The sequence below is a fragment of the Myxine glutinosa genome, chromosome 4, assembly GCF_964187855.1.
Source record: "Myxine glutinosa chromosome 4, kmMyxGlut1.1, whole genome shotgun sequence".
Lineage (NCBI taxonomy): Eukaryota > Metazoa > Chordata > Myxini > Myxiniformes > Myxinidae > Myxine > Myxine glutinosa.
This window is the reverse complement of record NC_136264.1, coordinates 71420874-71434824: the sequence shown is the minus strand read 5'-3', so window position 1 is coordinate 71434824 and position 13951 is coordinate 71420874. Positions and strand designations below refer to the sequence as shown.

The following is a 13951-nucleotide window of genomic DNA, read 5'->3' as shown; positions in this document are numbered from 1 at the left end:
CCGTGTGAAGTGGAAGCTCTATCGCGGTCGTCACCAGGCATTTCAGCCCATATATCATCCAGTCCAAACATAGAGCCTGCATCCTCACTGACAGTAAGCCTTGTGTACAAGCGTATGAGAAATTGTGCCGTGGGGAATTTTCCGCTAGGCCGCGCGTGTCGACTTTCTTGTCCACGGCCAGTCGCTACCAAATGTCCATCCGACATCTTGCAGGTTCAGTCAATGTACCGTCTGACTTCGCCAGTCGCAATGCCACAATCCGTCGTGGAAGATTTGCTGTTTTGTGGCACGGACAGTGGACTCCTTTGCCAGGGGGTCATCGGTTCGCGATATTGTCGCGGGCAATAAGAAGCTTCCCTTCACTAACAGGACTGCTTGGCTCTCCATGCAGTCAGAATGCCCCGACCCACCCCATATTCCTTGTCAACTCTGAGCACCCATCAACATAAATGAGTCGTCCACACGTGCCCCTGATCCAGTTCCAGCTGACACTGCCGGGGTTCTACCTGCGTGTGCTGACCAGGCCCAGACACCCGCTGAGCCTCGTGGGTCTGAGGAGACAGATCGTGCTGCTGCCCAGAGACACTCCACTCGTCGGCGTTGTCCACCTAGACGGTTTGATGATTACCATTTGGACTTTTGAGGTGATGCATAAAGGTGATTGCTTCCGTGCTGTGTAACCAGTCACGTGGGTCAGATTAATCCTTCGTGTTTATTTTTGTTTTTGCCTGCAACAATCTGTTCATCAGTCCGGGTTTTCTGATGAGAAGAGCTACGTTAAGAATGGACTGAATTCAGTTGTCATTAGAAATGGTTACATTAGTATTGGATTTTGCCCTTGTGTTCTATTACTCAATGACATGTATTTGTCCCCATAACCACATTATTGGCTCTCTTTATCATATGGTTCCTTAACTCTCATTTAGAATAGAGCTTTGGAGGCGGTCACATGTAGTGAAAAGATTAGCAAAGGAGGAAAAGTGGCCACGCCATTTCATGTTAGTGTTGTTTGGAAGTGACGTTGGTTTGCTCGATATGGCGTTGCGCATGCACTGTGTGTGTGCCCCGGTTCGGTTTGCTTAAATCCATCCTGTGGCCTGTGTTTATCGATCATACTGATGCGTGGTGAATAAAGCCGATACATCTATAAAGCCTGAACGTGTTTGGTTGAGTTTTCGCTGGGAGTGCGGAGTGAAGGAGGAACGACTACTAGTCAGGTTCACTATGTTTTTTCGTTCAAAATTTTGGTAGATTAGCAAAACTATACATTTCTGGAATACTCAGAGCATGAGGAATCCAAAAATTAATGTTTGCATTTGCATAGACACCTTTGCGAAAATGACACTCAGGACAGTGATTAAGATCTGTAAAAGCATATTCCTGAACGGTGTAGACCTAGTAGATCCTGTGTATAGGACTTATAGTTCAATCTGATACTAACAAGGCTACTTTCTTGCTTTATAAACCCATACCTATAACTTCAAAGGACTTGCAATATCATGTATTATGTAATACAGTTATATCACAAATATAAAGACAATGGTTTTCAATTACCTTTGTTTGTTGCTTTTCTATAATCCTGAGCACTATTTTGAGGCCTTTATTGGATTCCTTAACCCAGAAAACATAGGATTAGCATATTTAATTAAGTTTCTAGGTTGACTAGAAGCTGAGATAGCGCAAAATATGTATTTTATGGCGGCCATTTTGAAAATCCAAAATGGCGGCCATGCAGGTGTCTGTGCAAATGCCAACATTGATTTTCGGATTCTCCATGCTCTGATGATTCCAAAAATGTACAGGTTTGCTAATCTCCCAAAATTTTGAACGAAATTATATTTGTTAACATAGTGAACCTGACTCTTCATCACTGTCCTGAGTGTCATTTTCGCAAAGGTGTCTATGCAAATGCAAACATTAATTTTTGGATTCCTCATGCTCTGAGTATTCCAGAAATGTATAGTTTTGCTAATCTACCAAAATTTTGAACGAAATTATATTTGTTAACATAGTGAACCTGACTATACCGTTGTTGACGAAGCAACATTATTACATTAATTTTGTTAGTTATGATATAAACAGTGTATTTGTGCTCATTTATTCGATTCTAAATGGCACTTTCTCCACGCTGTTTAACACGTGCAAAATGAATGGAAACAAGTACAGATACATTCAAAGTGCACCGCCCCCATGCCAAATAATTAAATATCCTACAGCGCGGCATTGCCGGGGTGCCTCCGGCGCCCGGCAATACCGCAGTGCAGCTCATAGAGGCTGCATTGGGAGGGAGAGGTGTACACTAATTGATTGATTAATTGTATAATTAAAATCAATAAAAGATCATCACAAAATATTTTCTTAATCAATTGGCTAATACCATAACAAAACCACTAGTGCTTCATCCGAAGATGTATCTTTTAGAAATTTAATCAAATAAGTCATTAATAAAAAATTAAATAATTAATTGATTAATCAATAAGTAATTCATCGATTAATCAATAAATAATGAATCGATTAAATGATTAATCAATAAATCAAAAATATCCTTGATAGCCACATCACTTGGTCACTGTCATGTCCAAATATTAGCTTCCCAGCTCAAAAGGTGCCTGAGATATTGGCCAAATGAGAAAGAAAATAAATAAATGATTAATAATGAAAATAAATAAATAATAATCATTAAAAAATTAAATAATAAATCAATTCTGTCACAGAACACATAAACCACCACCATTTCATCAGAATCTGTAACTGGGAAAAAAAATTTTTTTAAAGTAATTAATCGAATAATTAAATAATCGATTCATTGATTAATTGATTAATCAATAAATCAAAAATATCCTTGATAGCCACATCACTTCGTCACTCATGTCCAAATATTAGCTTCTGAGCTCAAAAGGTGCCTGAGATATTGGCCAAATGAGAAAGAAGATAAATAAATGATTAATAATGAAAATAAATAAATAATAATCATAAAAAAATTAAATTATTAATCAATTCGGTCAGAGAACACATAAACCACGACCATATCATCAGAATCTGTAACTTGAAAAAAAAAAGTTTTTGTCATTAATCAAATAATTAAATAATTAATCGATTAATTGATTAATTGATTAATTAATAAATCAAAATAGCCTTTGCAGCCAAATCACCTGGTCATTGGCATGTCCAAATATCAGCTTCCTAACTCAAAAGGTGCCTGAGTTAATGGTCAGAAGAGAAAGGAAATTTGATTAATTAAATAAGTACTAAATTAATCGCTAATAATTAAATAACTCCTCAATTAATTGATTAATCAAAAAACAAAAAATTGCGTTTTTGACAAAGGACTTGCTCACTACTGTGCCAAAATTTCAGCTTCCTAGCTCAAAGGATGGCTGAGATATCGCCCGGACAAACAAACAAGAAAGCAAGAAAACAACGAGAGTGAAAACTGAGTACTCCCTTTCAGCGTGCGTCACTGCCGAGCCCCCTTCGGTGCCCGGCAATGACGTTTCGCAATGCCTGGAGATGGCACAGGAAAGGTGCGGTGTACAATTATGGGTTTATTTGACACTATTGGTTTGTAAGGTTAACCTGTTCAACTGGTGCTGGCAGCATCGGAAGCTCTCTGTGCTGCATTTAATGGTTCTTCGCTCTTATTTTTTTTAGGGAAAAGCAAACAATGTTGTGGTCTTCTTCCAAGCAAAGCCTGAGATATCCATTTCTCATTACCTCCGCCACAAAAGGTGGATGGAGGTTTTGTTTTCACCCCTGTCTGTTTGTTTATCTGTCTGTGAACAAGATATCTCAAAAAGTTGTGGACGGATTTGGACAAAACTTGGTGGACAGGTTGGCTATGTGACAAGGAAGAATTGATTAGATTTTGGTGAAGATTCTAATCCGGATCTGGATCAGAGAATTTTTAAAGTGATTCTTCACCATTGAGTGATAAGGCAAAAAACGATATATTGCACGATATTTACCTTCGCAAAAGCGGAAGGTTATGTTTTGATCGCTGTGTATTTATTTGTATGTCTGTGTGTGTGTATGTTAATCGCATAACTCAAAAAGTATTCAACCGAATTGCATGAAATTTGGTGGGATGATTGGTTATTATACGGGACACATTTGATTAGATTTTGGGAAACAGATTTGCTCAAATTCTGACTATTTTTAACTCGATCGTATTTCACTCAAAGTTATGAGCGACTGAAGAAGAAGATGTCCATCCAGGACGTCATCACTATAACGCGATCTCCCGCGATCATTTCAACCTCAAAAAAAATTATAATTGCAGATTTGTCAAGAGATGAGGCATATTAACAAACGAATGAAACAGATTTGCTCAAATTCTGACTATTTTTAACTCGATCGTATTTCACTCAAAGTTATGAGCGACTGAAGAAGAGGATGTCCATCCAAGACGTCATCACTATAACGCGATCTCCCGCAATCATTTCAACCTCAAATGAAATTCAAATTGCAGATTTGTCAATCGGGGAGGCATATTAACAGACGAATGAAACAGATTTGCTCAAATTCTGATTTTTAAAAATCGATCGCATTTCACATAAAGTTTCACATCGCATACACTCCCATGCCAAGTTCAGAACAGTAGCTGCGGCGAAGGTATGCGCTCTACCGAGTGCCCGGATTCTAGTTCAGAGTTGTGGACGGATTTTGATGAAATATGGTGGATATGTTGTGTGTGACAAGGCAGAATTGATTCAATTTTGGTGAATATCTGAATCTGGATCTGGATACGAGAAATTTTTACTTTTTTAAGTGATTCTTCATCATTGAATGATAGGTCTAAAACGATATGTAGTATTGAAGGAGCTGTGCTCCAACTCGAATCGAAAGAATGGACGCGACAAAAAGCTGGAATTCGTCCGAGTTTCTTTATTGCATCAAATCAACTCGGGTACTCTGAAAAGCCCGTTTATCGGGCAGCATTATATACAAGCACTCGAATATCTCATGCCGGAGCGTTTGCCCATAAAAGGCGCGACTGGGCATGTCCGGGAGACCTGGGCGAGTCTGGACATGCCTGGGAACGGCGAGACTGGGTGTCGCCGGACGGGCCGGGCGTGCCTGGACATGCCCGGGAACGGCGAGACTGGGTGTCGCCGGACGGGCCGGGCGAGCCCGGGAAAGGCGAGTCCGGGCATGCCCGGGAAAGGCGAGACTGAGCGTCTCCGGGCGGTCTGGGCGAGCCCGGCACAGCGATCGCTCCGTGGTTGCGTCCTCGGCAGATGTAAGGCGATTGTGTATGTTCAGCGGCAACCGCTACACACGCCCCCCCAGAATCGACTTGCACCGGCAGGGTCAATTTAAGGGGGGTCCTGATGACCCGGCCGAAGCGACCCCTGGAGGGTCGTGGGGGGGGGGGGGGGAATTCCGGTGTGGGGGTGGGTGGTCGAGCGGGAGGCACCGTGGACGGGGGGTGGCCTCGCCGCGGAGGAAGGGCCAACCGAGGTGGTTGGTCGATGTCCACGTGCGCCGGCTTGAGGCGGTCCACCGAAATCCGGTCCGACCTGCCGCCGACGTCGATGACGAAGGACTTGTCGTCCCGTCGCAGGACCCGGAAGGGTCCGTCGTACGGTGGCCTGAGTGGCCCCCGGTGTGCGTCATGACGCACAAAAACGTACTCTGCTGTGCGAAGCGCTGGGGGGACGTAGGCCTGGGGGTCACCGTGGTGGGACGTTGGCACAGGGGCAAACCGTCGGGCGGTCTCCTGGAGGTCCGAGCGCTGGCGAGCTGCGGACCAGGGACTGGTAGCGTCGGGCACGAATTCGCCCGGGACGCGTAGCGGCTGGCCGTAGACCAGCTCGGCGGTGGACGCCCGGAGGTCCTCCTTGGGGGCCGTGCGGAGGCCCAAAAGGACCCACGGTAGCCGGTCGGTCCAGCCGCTGTCCTGAAGGCCGGCCATGAGCGCGGCCTTCATGGAACGGTGCAACCGCTCGCACAACCCGTTGGCTTGGGGGTGGTAGGCCATGGTACGGTGGAGCCTGACCCCCAGGTTGCGGGCGACCGCGCCCCACAGCTCGGAGGTGAACTGCGGCCCGCGGTCCGAAGAGATGTCCGCCGGTGCGCCGAAGCGGGCGACCCAGGTGGCGATGAAAGCCTGCGCCACGGCGGCGGTGGTGGTGGAGACGAGGGGAACGGCCTCCGGCCACCTGGTGGTCCTGTCCACCATGGTGAGCAGGTGTGTGAAACCCCGTGATGGGGGGAGGGGGCCCACCAGGTCCACGTTGACGTGGTCGAAATGCCGTTCGGGCACGGTGATAGGTGCCAGCGGGGCCTGGGTGTGTCGGTGGACCTTGGCCTGTTGGCAGGCCGTGCAGGTGCTGGTCCAATCGCGGACATCCCGTCGAAGGCCGTGCCAGACGAATCGCGCCGACACCAGCTTCTGGGAAGCTTTCCGGCCCCGGGTGGGAAAGGCCGTGGAGGGAGGCGAAGATGCGGTGTTGCCAGGTAATGGGCACGATGGGGCGAGGCTGGCCTTGGGAGACGTCGCAGAGCAGGACAGTGTCCGCGAAGGGCCGTCGGCCAGGCGGAGGCCCGTGTCTGCCGCCCAGAGGGCTTGCACTGTGGTGTCGGTGGTCTGGGCAGCCGCCATAAGCGCGAAGTCCACGCCGAGGTGGACCGCGTTCGCGCTGGCCCGAGAAAGACAGTCGGCCACGGCGTTGTCTTTGCCGGCGACGTGCCGGATGTCCGTGGTAAACTCCGACACGGCGGAGAGGTGGTGCTGCTGGCGGGCCGACCACGGCTCCGTGACTTTGGCCATTGTGTAAACCAACGGCTTGTGGTCGACGAAAGCCGTGAAGGGTCGGCCCTCCAGGAGGTGGCGGAAATGGCGAACGGCCAGGTGTAGACCGAGGAGCTCGCGGTCAAACGTGCTATATTTGAGCTCGTTCGGCCGGAGTTGCCGGCTGAAAAAAGCGAGTGGCTGCCAAACCCCGTTCACCCATTGCTCATGTACGGCGCCCACCGCGTAGTCGGAGGCATCCGTGGTGAGGGCGATGGGAGCGTTGAGCACCGGGTGAGCGAGCAGTGTTGCGTCGGCGAGGGCCCGCTTTGAGCTTGTAGATGCCGCGTCCATGGCTGCGGACCAGACGACGTCGTGTTTGGCCGGCTTGCCCCGGAGGGCTTCGTAGAGGGGCCGCATGAGCTGAGCAGCGCGGGGCACGAAGCGGTGATAGAAATTCACCATTCCGAGGAACTCCTGCAGGGCCTTGATGGAGCGGGGACGTGGAAACGCGGTAATGGCCTCGACCTTGGTAGGCAGCGGCACGGCCCCGTTCTTGGTGATGTGGTGGCCCAAAAAATCAACGGCCGTCGTGCCGAAGTGGCATTTGGCCGGGTTGACGATTAGGCCGTGATCGCTGAGGCGCCCGAACAGTGTTCGGAGGTGGAGGAGGTGCTCGGCCCGGGACGCGCTGGCGACGAGGATGTCGTCCAGGTAGACGAAGAGGAACGGCAGGTCGCGCAGCACGCCGTCCATCAAGCGCTGGAACGCCTGAGCCGCGTTCTTGAGGGCAAATGGCATTCGAAGGAATTCGAATAAGCCGAACGGCGTGATGACGGCCGTTTTTGGGACGTCGGCCGGCCTGACAGGTACCTGGTGGTATCCAGGCCAACGGGCGGAGAAGTCTTGAATGTGCGGGATCGGATACCTGTCGGGGGTGGTAACGTCGTTAAGGCGGCGGTAGTCGCCACATGGGCGCCCAGCCGCCCCCCGGCTTCGGTACGATGTGTAGTGGCGAAGCCCACGCGCTATCGGAGCGCCGCACGATGCCGAGGTGTTCCAAAGCGTCGAACTCGGCTTTGGCCACGGCGAGCTTGGCTGGGTCGAGGCGGCGGGCTCTGGCGTAGACCGGCGGGCCCGTAGTGGGTCTGTGGTGCTCGATACCATGTCGTACCGCGACGGCCGAAAACGTCGGCCGCGTGAGGGCCGTGAACTCCGCGAGCAAACTCGTTCGCCGCCGGGAGGGCGCATGCTAGCTCGGTTGGCACGGAGCTGCTCAACGTGCATGCCAGGGAGCTGAAGGTCTCGGCGTTGACGGGGCGACGCCGTTTGACGTCAACCAGCAGCCCGTGTGCGCAGAGGAAGTCGGCGCCCAGCAGAGCCATGGGCACGCTTGCGGTCACAAAAGTCCAATGAAAGCGCTGGCTGCCGAAGCAGAGGGTGACGTTGCGCGGGCCGAAGGTGCGGATGGCCGATCCGTTGGCCGCCACCAAGGAGGGGCCACAAACCGCGGACTGCTTGTCCTGATCGGAGGCGGGTATGACGCTCAGTTGGGCGCCGGTGTCACACAGGAAGCGCCGTCCGGACACTTTGTCCCTGATAAAAAGTAAGTTGCCCGTGTGGCCGGCGCTCATGGCTGGTAATGAACGCCGGCCCGGCCGTTTCCCGACTTGCCGAAAGTGCACGGGGGTCGGCATGTCCGGGCCTTTTGTCCGAACCTGGCATGGTAGTAACACCACGCCTGGTCAGGTGTAGGCCCCGGTCGTCGTGTTGGAGGCGGTCGGCACGGCGTAGCGGCCGCCAATTGCGCCGGCAGTTCGGCCGCCGACCGTGCCGGGTGCTCGGGCGCCATGGGCGTTGCTTCGGACGGCGGCGGGCTCCAGGTCGCTGCCCCGATGCGTTGGCCTGCCGAGGAGATCTTGTCGGCTTCCCTGGCGAGGGCGCGGGGATCCGTGATCTGCGTGCTTGCCAGGGCGAGGCGTACCTGGCTAGGAAGCTGACGGAGGAACAGCTCTTGAAAAAGAAAATCCGGGGCGTGCTCCCCGAGCAACGAGAGCATGTAATCCATTCGCTCGGACGGGCGCGTGTCGCCGAGCTCGGGCAGGTCGAGCAGGCGCCGTGCGCGTTCCGCCGATGAGAGGGCGAAAGCGTCGAGGAGGAGCTTCTTGATCGCGCCGTACTTGTCAGCGGCTGGCGGGTGCTGGAGGAGGCTGAGGGCGCGGGCCGCGGTGGGTGAGCCGAGTGCTGCTACCACATGATGGAAGCGGGTGTCGTCGGCGGTGATGCCTCGCAGGGCGAACTGAGAGTCCGCCTGGGCGAACCAAACCGCCGCGTGAGCCTCCCAGAAGGAAGGCAGTTTGAGGGCAACTGCCGTGTCCATGTCGGTAGGTCACCAATGAAGGAGCTGTGCTCCAACTCGAATCGAAAGAATGGACGCGAGAAAAAGCTGGAATTCGTCCGAGTTTCTTTATTGCATCAAATCAACTCGGGTACTCTGAAAAGCCCGTTTATCGGGCAGCATTATATACAAGCACTCGAATATCTCATGCCGGAGCGTTTGCCCTTAAAAGGCGCGACTGGGCGTGTCTGAGAGACCTGGGCGAGTCTGGACATGCCCAGGAACGGCGAGACTGGGTGTCGCTGGACGGGCCGGACGTTCCTGGACATGCCCGGGAACGGCGAGACTGGGTGTCGCCGGACGGGCCGGGCGAGCCCGGGAAAGGCGAGTCCGGGCATGCCCGGGAAAGGCGAGACTGAGCGTCTCCGGGCGGTCTGGGCGAGCCCGGCACAGCGATCGCTCCGTGGTTGCGTCCTCGGCAGGTGTAAGGCGATTGTGTATGTTCAGCGGCAACCGCTACAGTATAATATTTCATTATTATAGTATAATATATTATCGTATAATATTGCAATAACGTTGTGGATGACTTGTCACAAAACTAGGTGGATGAGTTGGGGAAGTGACAAGACAAGCTGATTAGATTTTGGTTCATGTCAAATCCAGATCTGACCTATCAGTGGGAGAGAAAACATAAACTGTTCAGCTTGGCAGAGGTACGCACTCTACTGAGTGCCATTCTAGTTTTATTATGCTACTAGTAAAAAGCCCATAAAAATGAGGGGTTGGAACAATTTATTCAACAGTGCAGCTTCGTGAGCGTGCCAAAGTCTGAAGCCTCGGCCTAATGTCAGATTTGCTTTTATCTTCTTTATTTATGAGACATCCTGTGGACGTAAATAAACACTCGTTTTACTCTGTACTCGTTGTACATAGCGTGCAGTGAATTTCACCTACCTGCGCCTTGTATTTATTGTTGTTAAAAAAAATGCTTCTGTACACCGCCCTGGAGGCTTGGTTTGCAGGCCACCGTCTACAATTCCAATATAAGAGACATATTTAATCTTTTATTGAAAATGTTTTTCGAGTTTGTTTTATCCTCAAAAATGACCGTAGTGAACACACATTCGTGTTAAAAGATTGGCCTTTAAAACTACCCTTATGAAGGGGGACAGCCATCTGTACAAACACACAAACGGACATTGTGTTTTATATGGTAGATTGGATTGTTGCACCAGGCTCGTTGGTGTATGTAATGGTTAGAGCATCTCATCTGGGTCTGGGAGGTTGGCAGTTCGACCAAAGACTTTGTTTCATATGTCGGCAGGCTATGTCATACCAAAGACTTTAAAAATGGCATGTGCTGCTGCTACCTTGCTTGATGCTTAGCATTTAAAAAGCGATAGAGCACGAACACAACAACTATATGTTGGCAATCTTAGCACAGGCGTTGACCTCCTTCTGCATTGAAGTTCCTTGGAAGGGAACTCGTGTTATTATTAAAGCAATTGTTTTTGCAGGACTATATTTTGTGCTTGGCACCTCCTTCTTGAAGGGACCATGTCTGCAGCACAAACCAGGCAGAAGATTTCCGAGATGTTTCGATGTGAGATCTCGGATGCAGCTCGGTCTGTACGTGCTGCTAAGGAGCAACAATTGAAGAAGGTGAGACAAGTTTAAAGATAGTGGTCTGATTACATGAGACCTGTGCACTGAGGGCTGAGGCAGGTGGGAGAGAAAAGTGACTGTTTTGAAGGAAGGTTGTGAAGTTACCTATGCCTATGAACCCAAAACCTGGAAATAGAATGTACTGCTTGTATGTAATTGAGGGAGTTTTATTTCTGTATAATTCGTTGTTCCTTTCAATTTTTAAATCTCTTTTTAGGTATCCTTTATCTGCTCTAGCTTCCTTTTGATACGTACTATAACAGACTATGGCAGCATCAAAGACTCTCTCTGATAAGTACTGTATGTACTATTTTTGATATGTATAAGTTTAATGCGCATCTTCGGACAAAAAAAAGACAACTTTGCTCAAACATAAACCCAATAAATATGCAATAAATACAATAAATATAATGGACAATGTCACAGCATGCGCTCATTAGGTTTGGAGAACTGAAACTATATTCTGATTGGTTACTCCCGACCGCATCCAGGCGACTCCATTAGTGAGTGGATACCAGAGGTAATGTACCGTGTAGAAGGCGGTGCTTATCGCTCCCATTAGGGTACAGCGATAGCTGGATGGGATACCTTAATGGCGGTTCACCACTGATAGTATGGAGTCGTATAATGACTGGTTTATAACCAAAAGATTTTCAGATTCACAAGTGTATGCAGGACTCACTGCATTGCCCTGATGAAGCCCCATCAAGGGCGAAACCAGGTCGGTAACTCTGAGTTTTGTATGCACTTGTGATAGTATCTGAACTAAGATCCAAATTACGCACTGTCAGATGGCTCTTCCAGAACTTGGCAGGCAAGGCGTACGTACCTGGCGGTGACGTCACAGCGTGTGCTCATTAGGTTGGAGAACTGAAATTATATTCTGAGATATATATATATATATAATATATATATATATATATATATACGTATATATATATATATATATGTTGGTGAAGTTGAAGAGAGTGGAAAGGATGAAGAGGCGAAGAAAGGAGAGGCAGAGGAAGAGAAAGAGGTTCTTTGAGAAGCCTTTTCAGTTTATGAAGGATCTGTTGGAGCCGTCTCGAGGTGGTGTACTAAAGGTACCAAAGGAAGAGTTGGAAGGTCACCTGCGTGTCACGTATGCAGACACAAGGAGGAACGAAGTGGTGGAGGACATCGAAGGATTGGTGAGACCGACAGAGCCAGGTGTTCCATTTGATTTGTCAGAGCCAAAGATGTCTGAGATTGAGGCAGTTTTGAGGAAGGCACGGGCGGCATTGGCTCCAGGACCAAGTGGAGTGCCATACAAGGTGTTTAAGAGTTGTGAAGGCATCAGGCACTATCTGTGGAAGGCTCTGAAGGTGGTATGGAAGCAAGGAGTGGTGCCCAGTCAATGGATTAGGGCAGAAGGAGTTTATATTCCAAAGCAGGAGGAGGCTGTGACACTGGAGCAGTTTAGACCAATATCATTGCTCGATGTAGATGGGAAGATATTGATGAGTGTCTTTGCGGCACGGCTATCAGGCTTCATCAGAGGGAATGGTTTTGTGGATGGTTCTGTGCAGAAGGCAGGAATACCAGGATCACCAGGATGCATTGAACACTCGGCAATGGTCTGGCAAGTGTTACAGGAGGCAAAGAGGCAAAGGAAGGATGTGGCGGTGGTATGGCTGGATTTGGAGAATGCATATGGGTCAGTGCCGCATGCCTTGATCAGGTATGCCATGGATTTCTTTTGGGTGCCACGGAGATTTAGGGATTTTTTGATGGCATATTATGATCAGTTTTGGATGCGGTTTGCGACACATTCCTATGTAACAGAGTGGCAGAAGTTGGAAGTGGGGATCTCAATGGGATGTACCATCTCCCCTATTTTGTTTGTGCTGGTTATGGAGTTGTTGATACGTGCGGTGAGTGGACATGGGAAAGAAGTGGAGCAAGCCCCTGGTCAGAGGTTGCCAGCAATGTTTGCTTTCATGGATGACCTGACAGTTGTCCAACAGTCCGCTGATGCAGCAGTCGAGGTGCTGGGACGACTGGAAAGGTTGATGCGGTGGGCAAGAATGGGATTTAAAGCAAGAAAGTCGAGGAGTGTGGTAGTCAGACGAGGAGTGGTGGATAACATGCGCAGGTTTGAGCTGGGAGGGGAGGTGGTTCCATCATTGGTGGAGGCCCCTGTGAAGAGTTTGGGAAGATGGTATACAGTGGAGTTGAATGATGTGGGACGAGTGGAGGAGGTCAGAAACAAGCTTTTGAGAGGTTTGAAGAGGATTGATGGATGTGGTTTGCCGGGTACGTTGAAGGTATGGTGTTTGAAGTTTGGGTTGATGCCACGAGTATTGTGCCCATTGATGATGTATGATATTGCAATTGGGCATGCAGAGAGGATGGAGGTTGTGGTGAGCGGGTTTGTGAGGAGGTCGTTGGGAGTGCCACGCTGTTTGACGAACATTGCCTTTTATGGTCAGGGTGGAAAACTCCAGTTTCCCTTGACATCATTAACCGAGGAGTTTAAGTTGGTGAGGGTGCGGGAGTTCATGATGTTGCGGGATTCAAGTGATGCAGTGGTAAAGAATGCTCTCCCAGAGAAGAAGGGAAGTCGGAAGTGGAATGCAAGAGCAGAGGTGGACGAGATGGAGGAGCGGTTGCAACCGGAGGAGGTCATGGGGATGGTACAGCATGGGAAGCATGGCTTGGGGTGGATGAAGCATGAGCGATGGGGAAAGGCATGTGTGAAAGAGAGGAGGAAGATTGTTGAGAGGGAGGTGAGAAGAAAGGAAGAGGAGGGGAGATATGTGAAAGCAGTTGGTCAGGCACAGCAAGGTGCTTGGACTAAGTCTGAAGGTGTGTGGGTGAGGCTATTGAAGTGGCAAGATATTTGGAGAATGGAGCCAATATTGTTGAATTTCCTGTTGCGGGCAACGTATGATGTGCTTCCGTCACCAGTAAACTTGAGATTGTGGGGGTTGTTGCAGGAGGAGAGATGTTATTTGTGTGGAGGTGTGGGAATGGTGCAGCATGCACTGAGTCATGTTCAGTAGCATTGGCAGCAGGACAATACAGGTGGCGACATGATCAGGTGCTGGTGGTGTTGGTGCAGATGGTGCAACAAGAGGTGCTGAGGTCGAGAGAGAGAAGAGTGGAGAAGGAGACTGATTGGGGAGAGGTGTGGTTTGTCAAAGAGGGCCAAGTAGGAGGAGGAGGAGGAGGTGGTAAGAGGAGGAGGTGGA

General features: G+C 49.7%; 1 protein-coding gene across 7 annotated transcripts in view; it reads left to right on the top strand.

The window, feature by feature from the left end:
- The window catches only part of FCHSD2 (FCH and double SH3 domains 2), a 216853-nt gene that overhangs the window by 75086 nt on the left and 127816 nt on the right, over nt 1-13951 (top strand). For all 7 annotated transcript variants that reach the window (XM_068112523.2, XM_068112522.2, XM_068112528.2 and 4 more), the window contains one exon: nt 10589-10733. In XM_068112523.2, coding sequence (XP_067968624.2) covers nt 10589-10733 — 145 coding nt within the window. The remainder of the gene's footprint in view (nt 1-10588; nt 10734-13951) is intronic.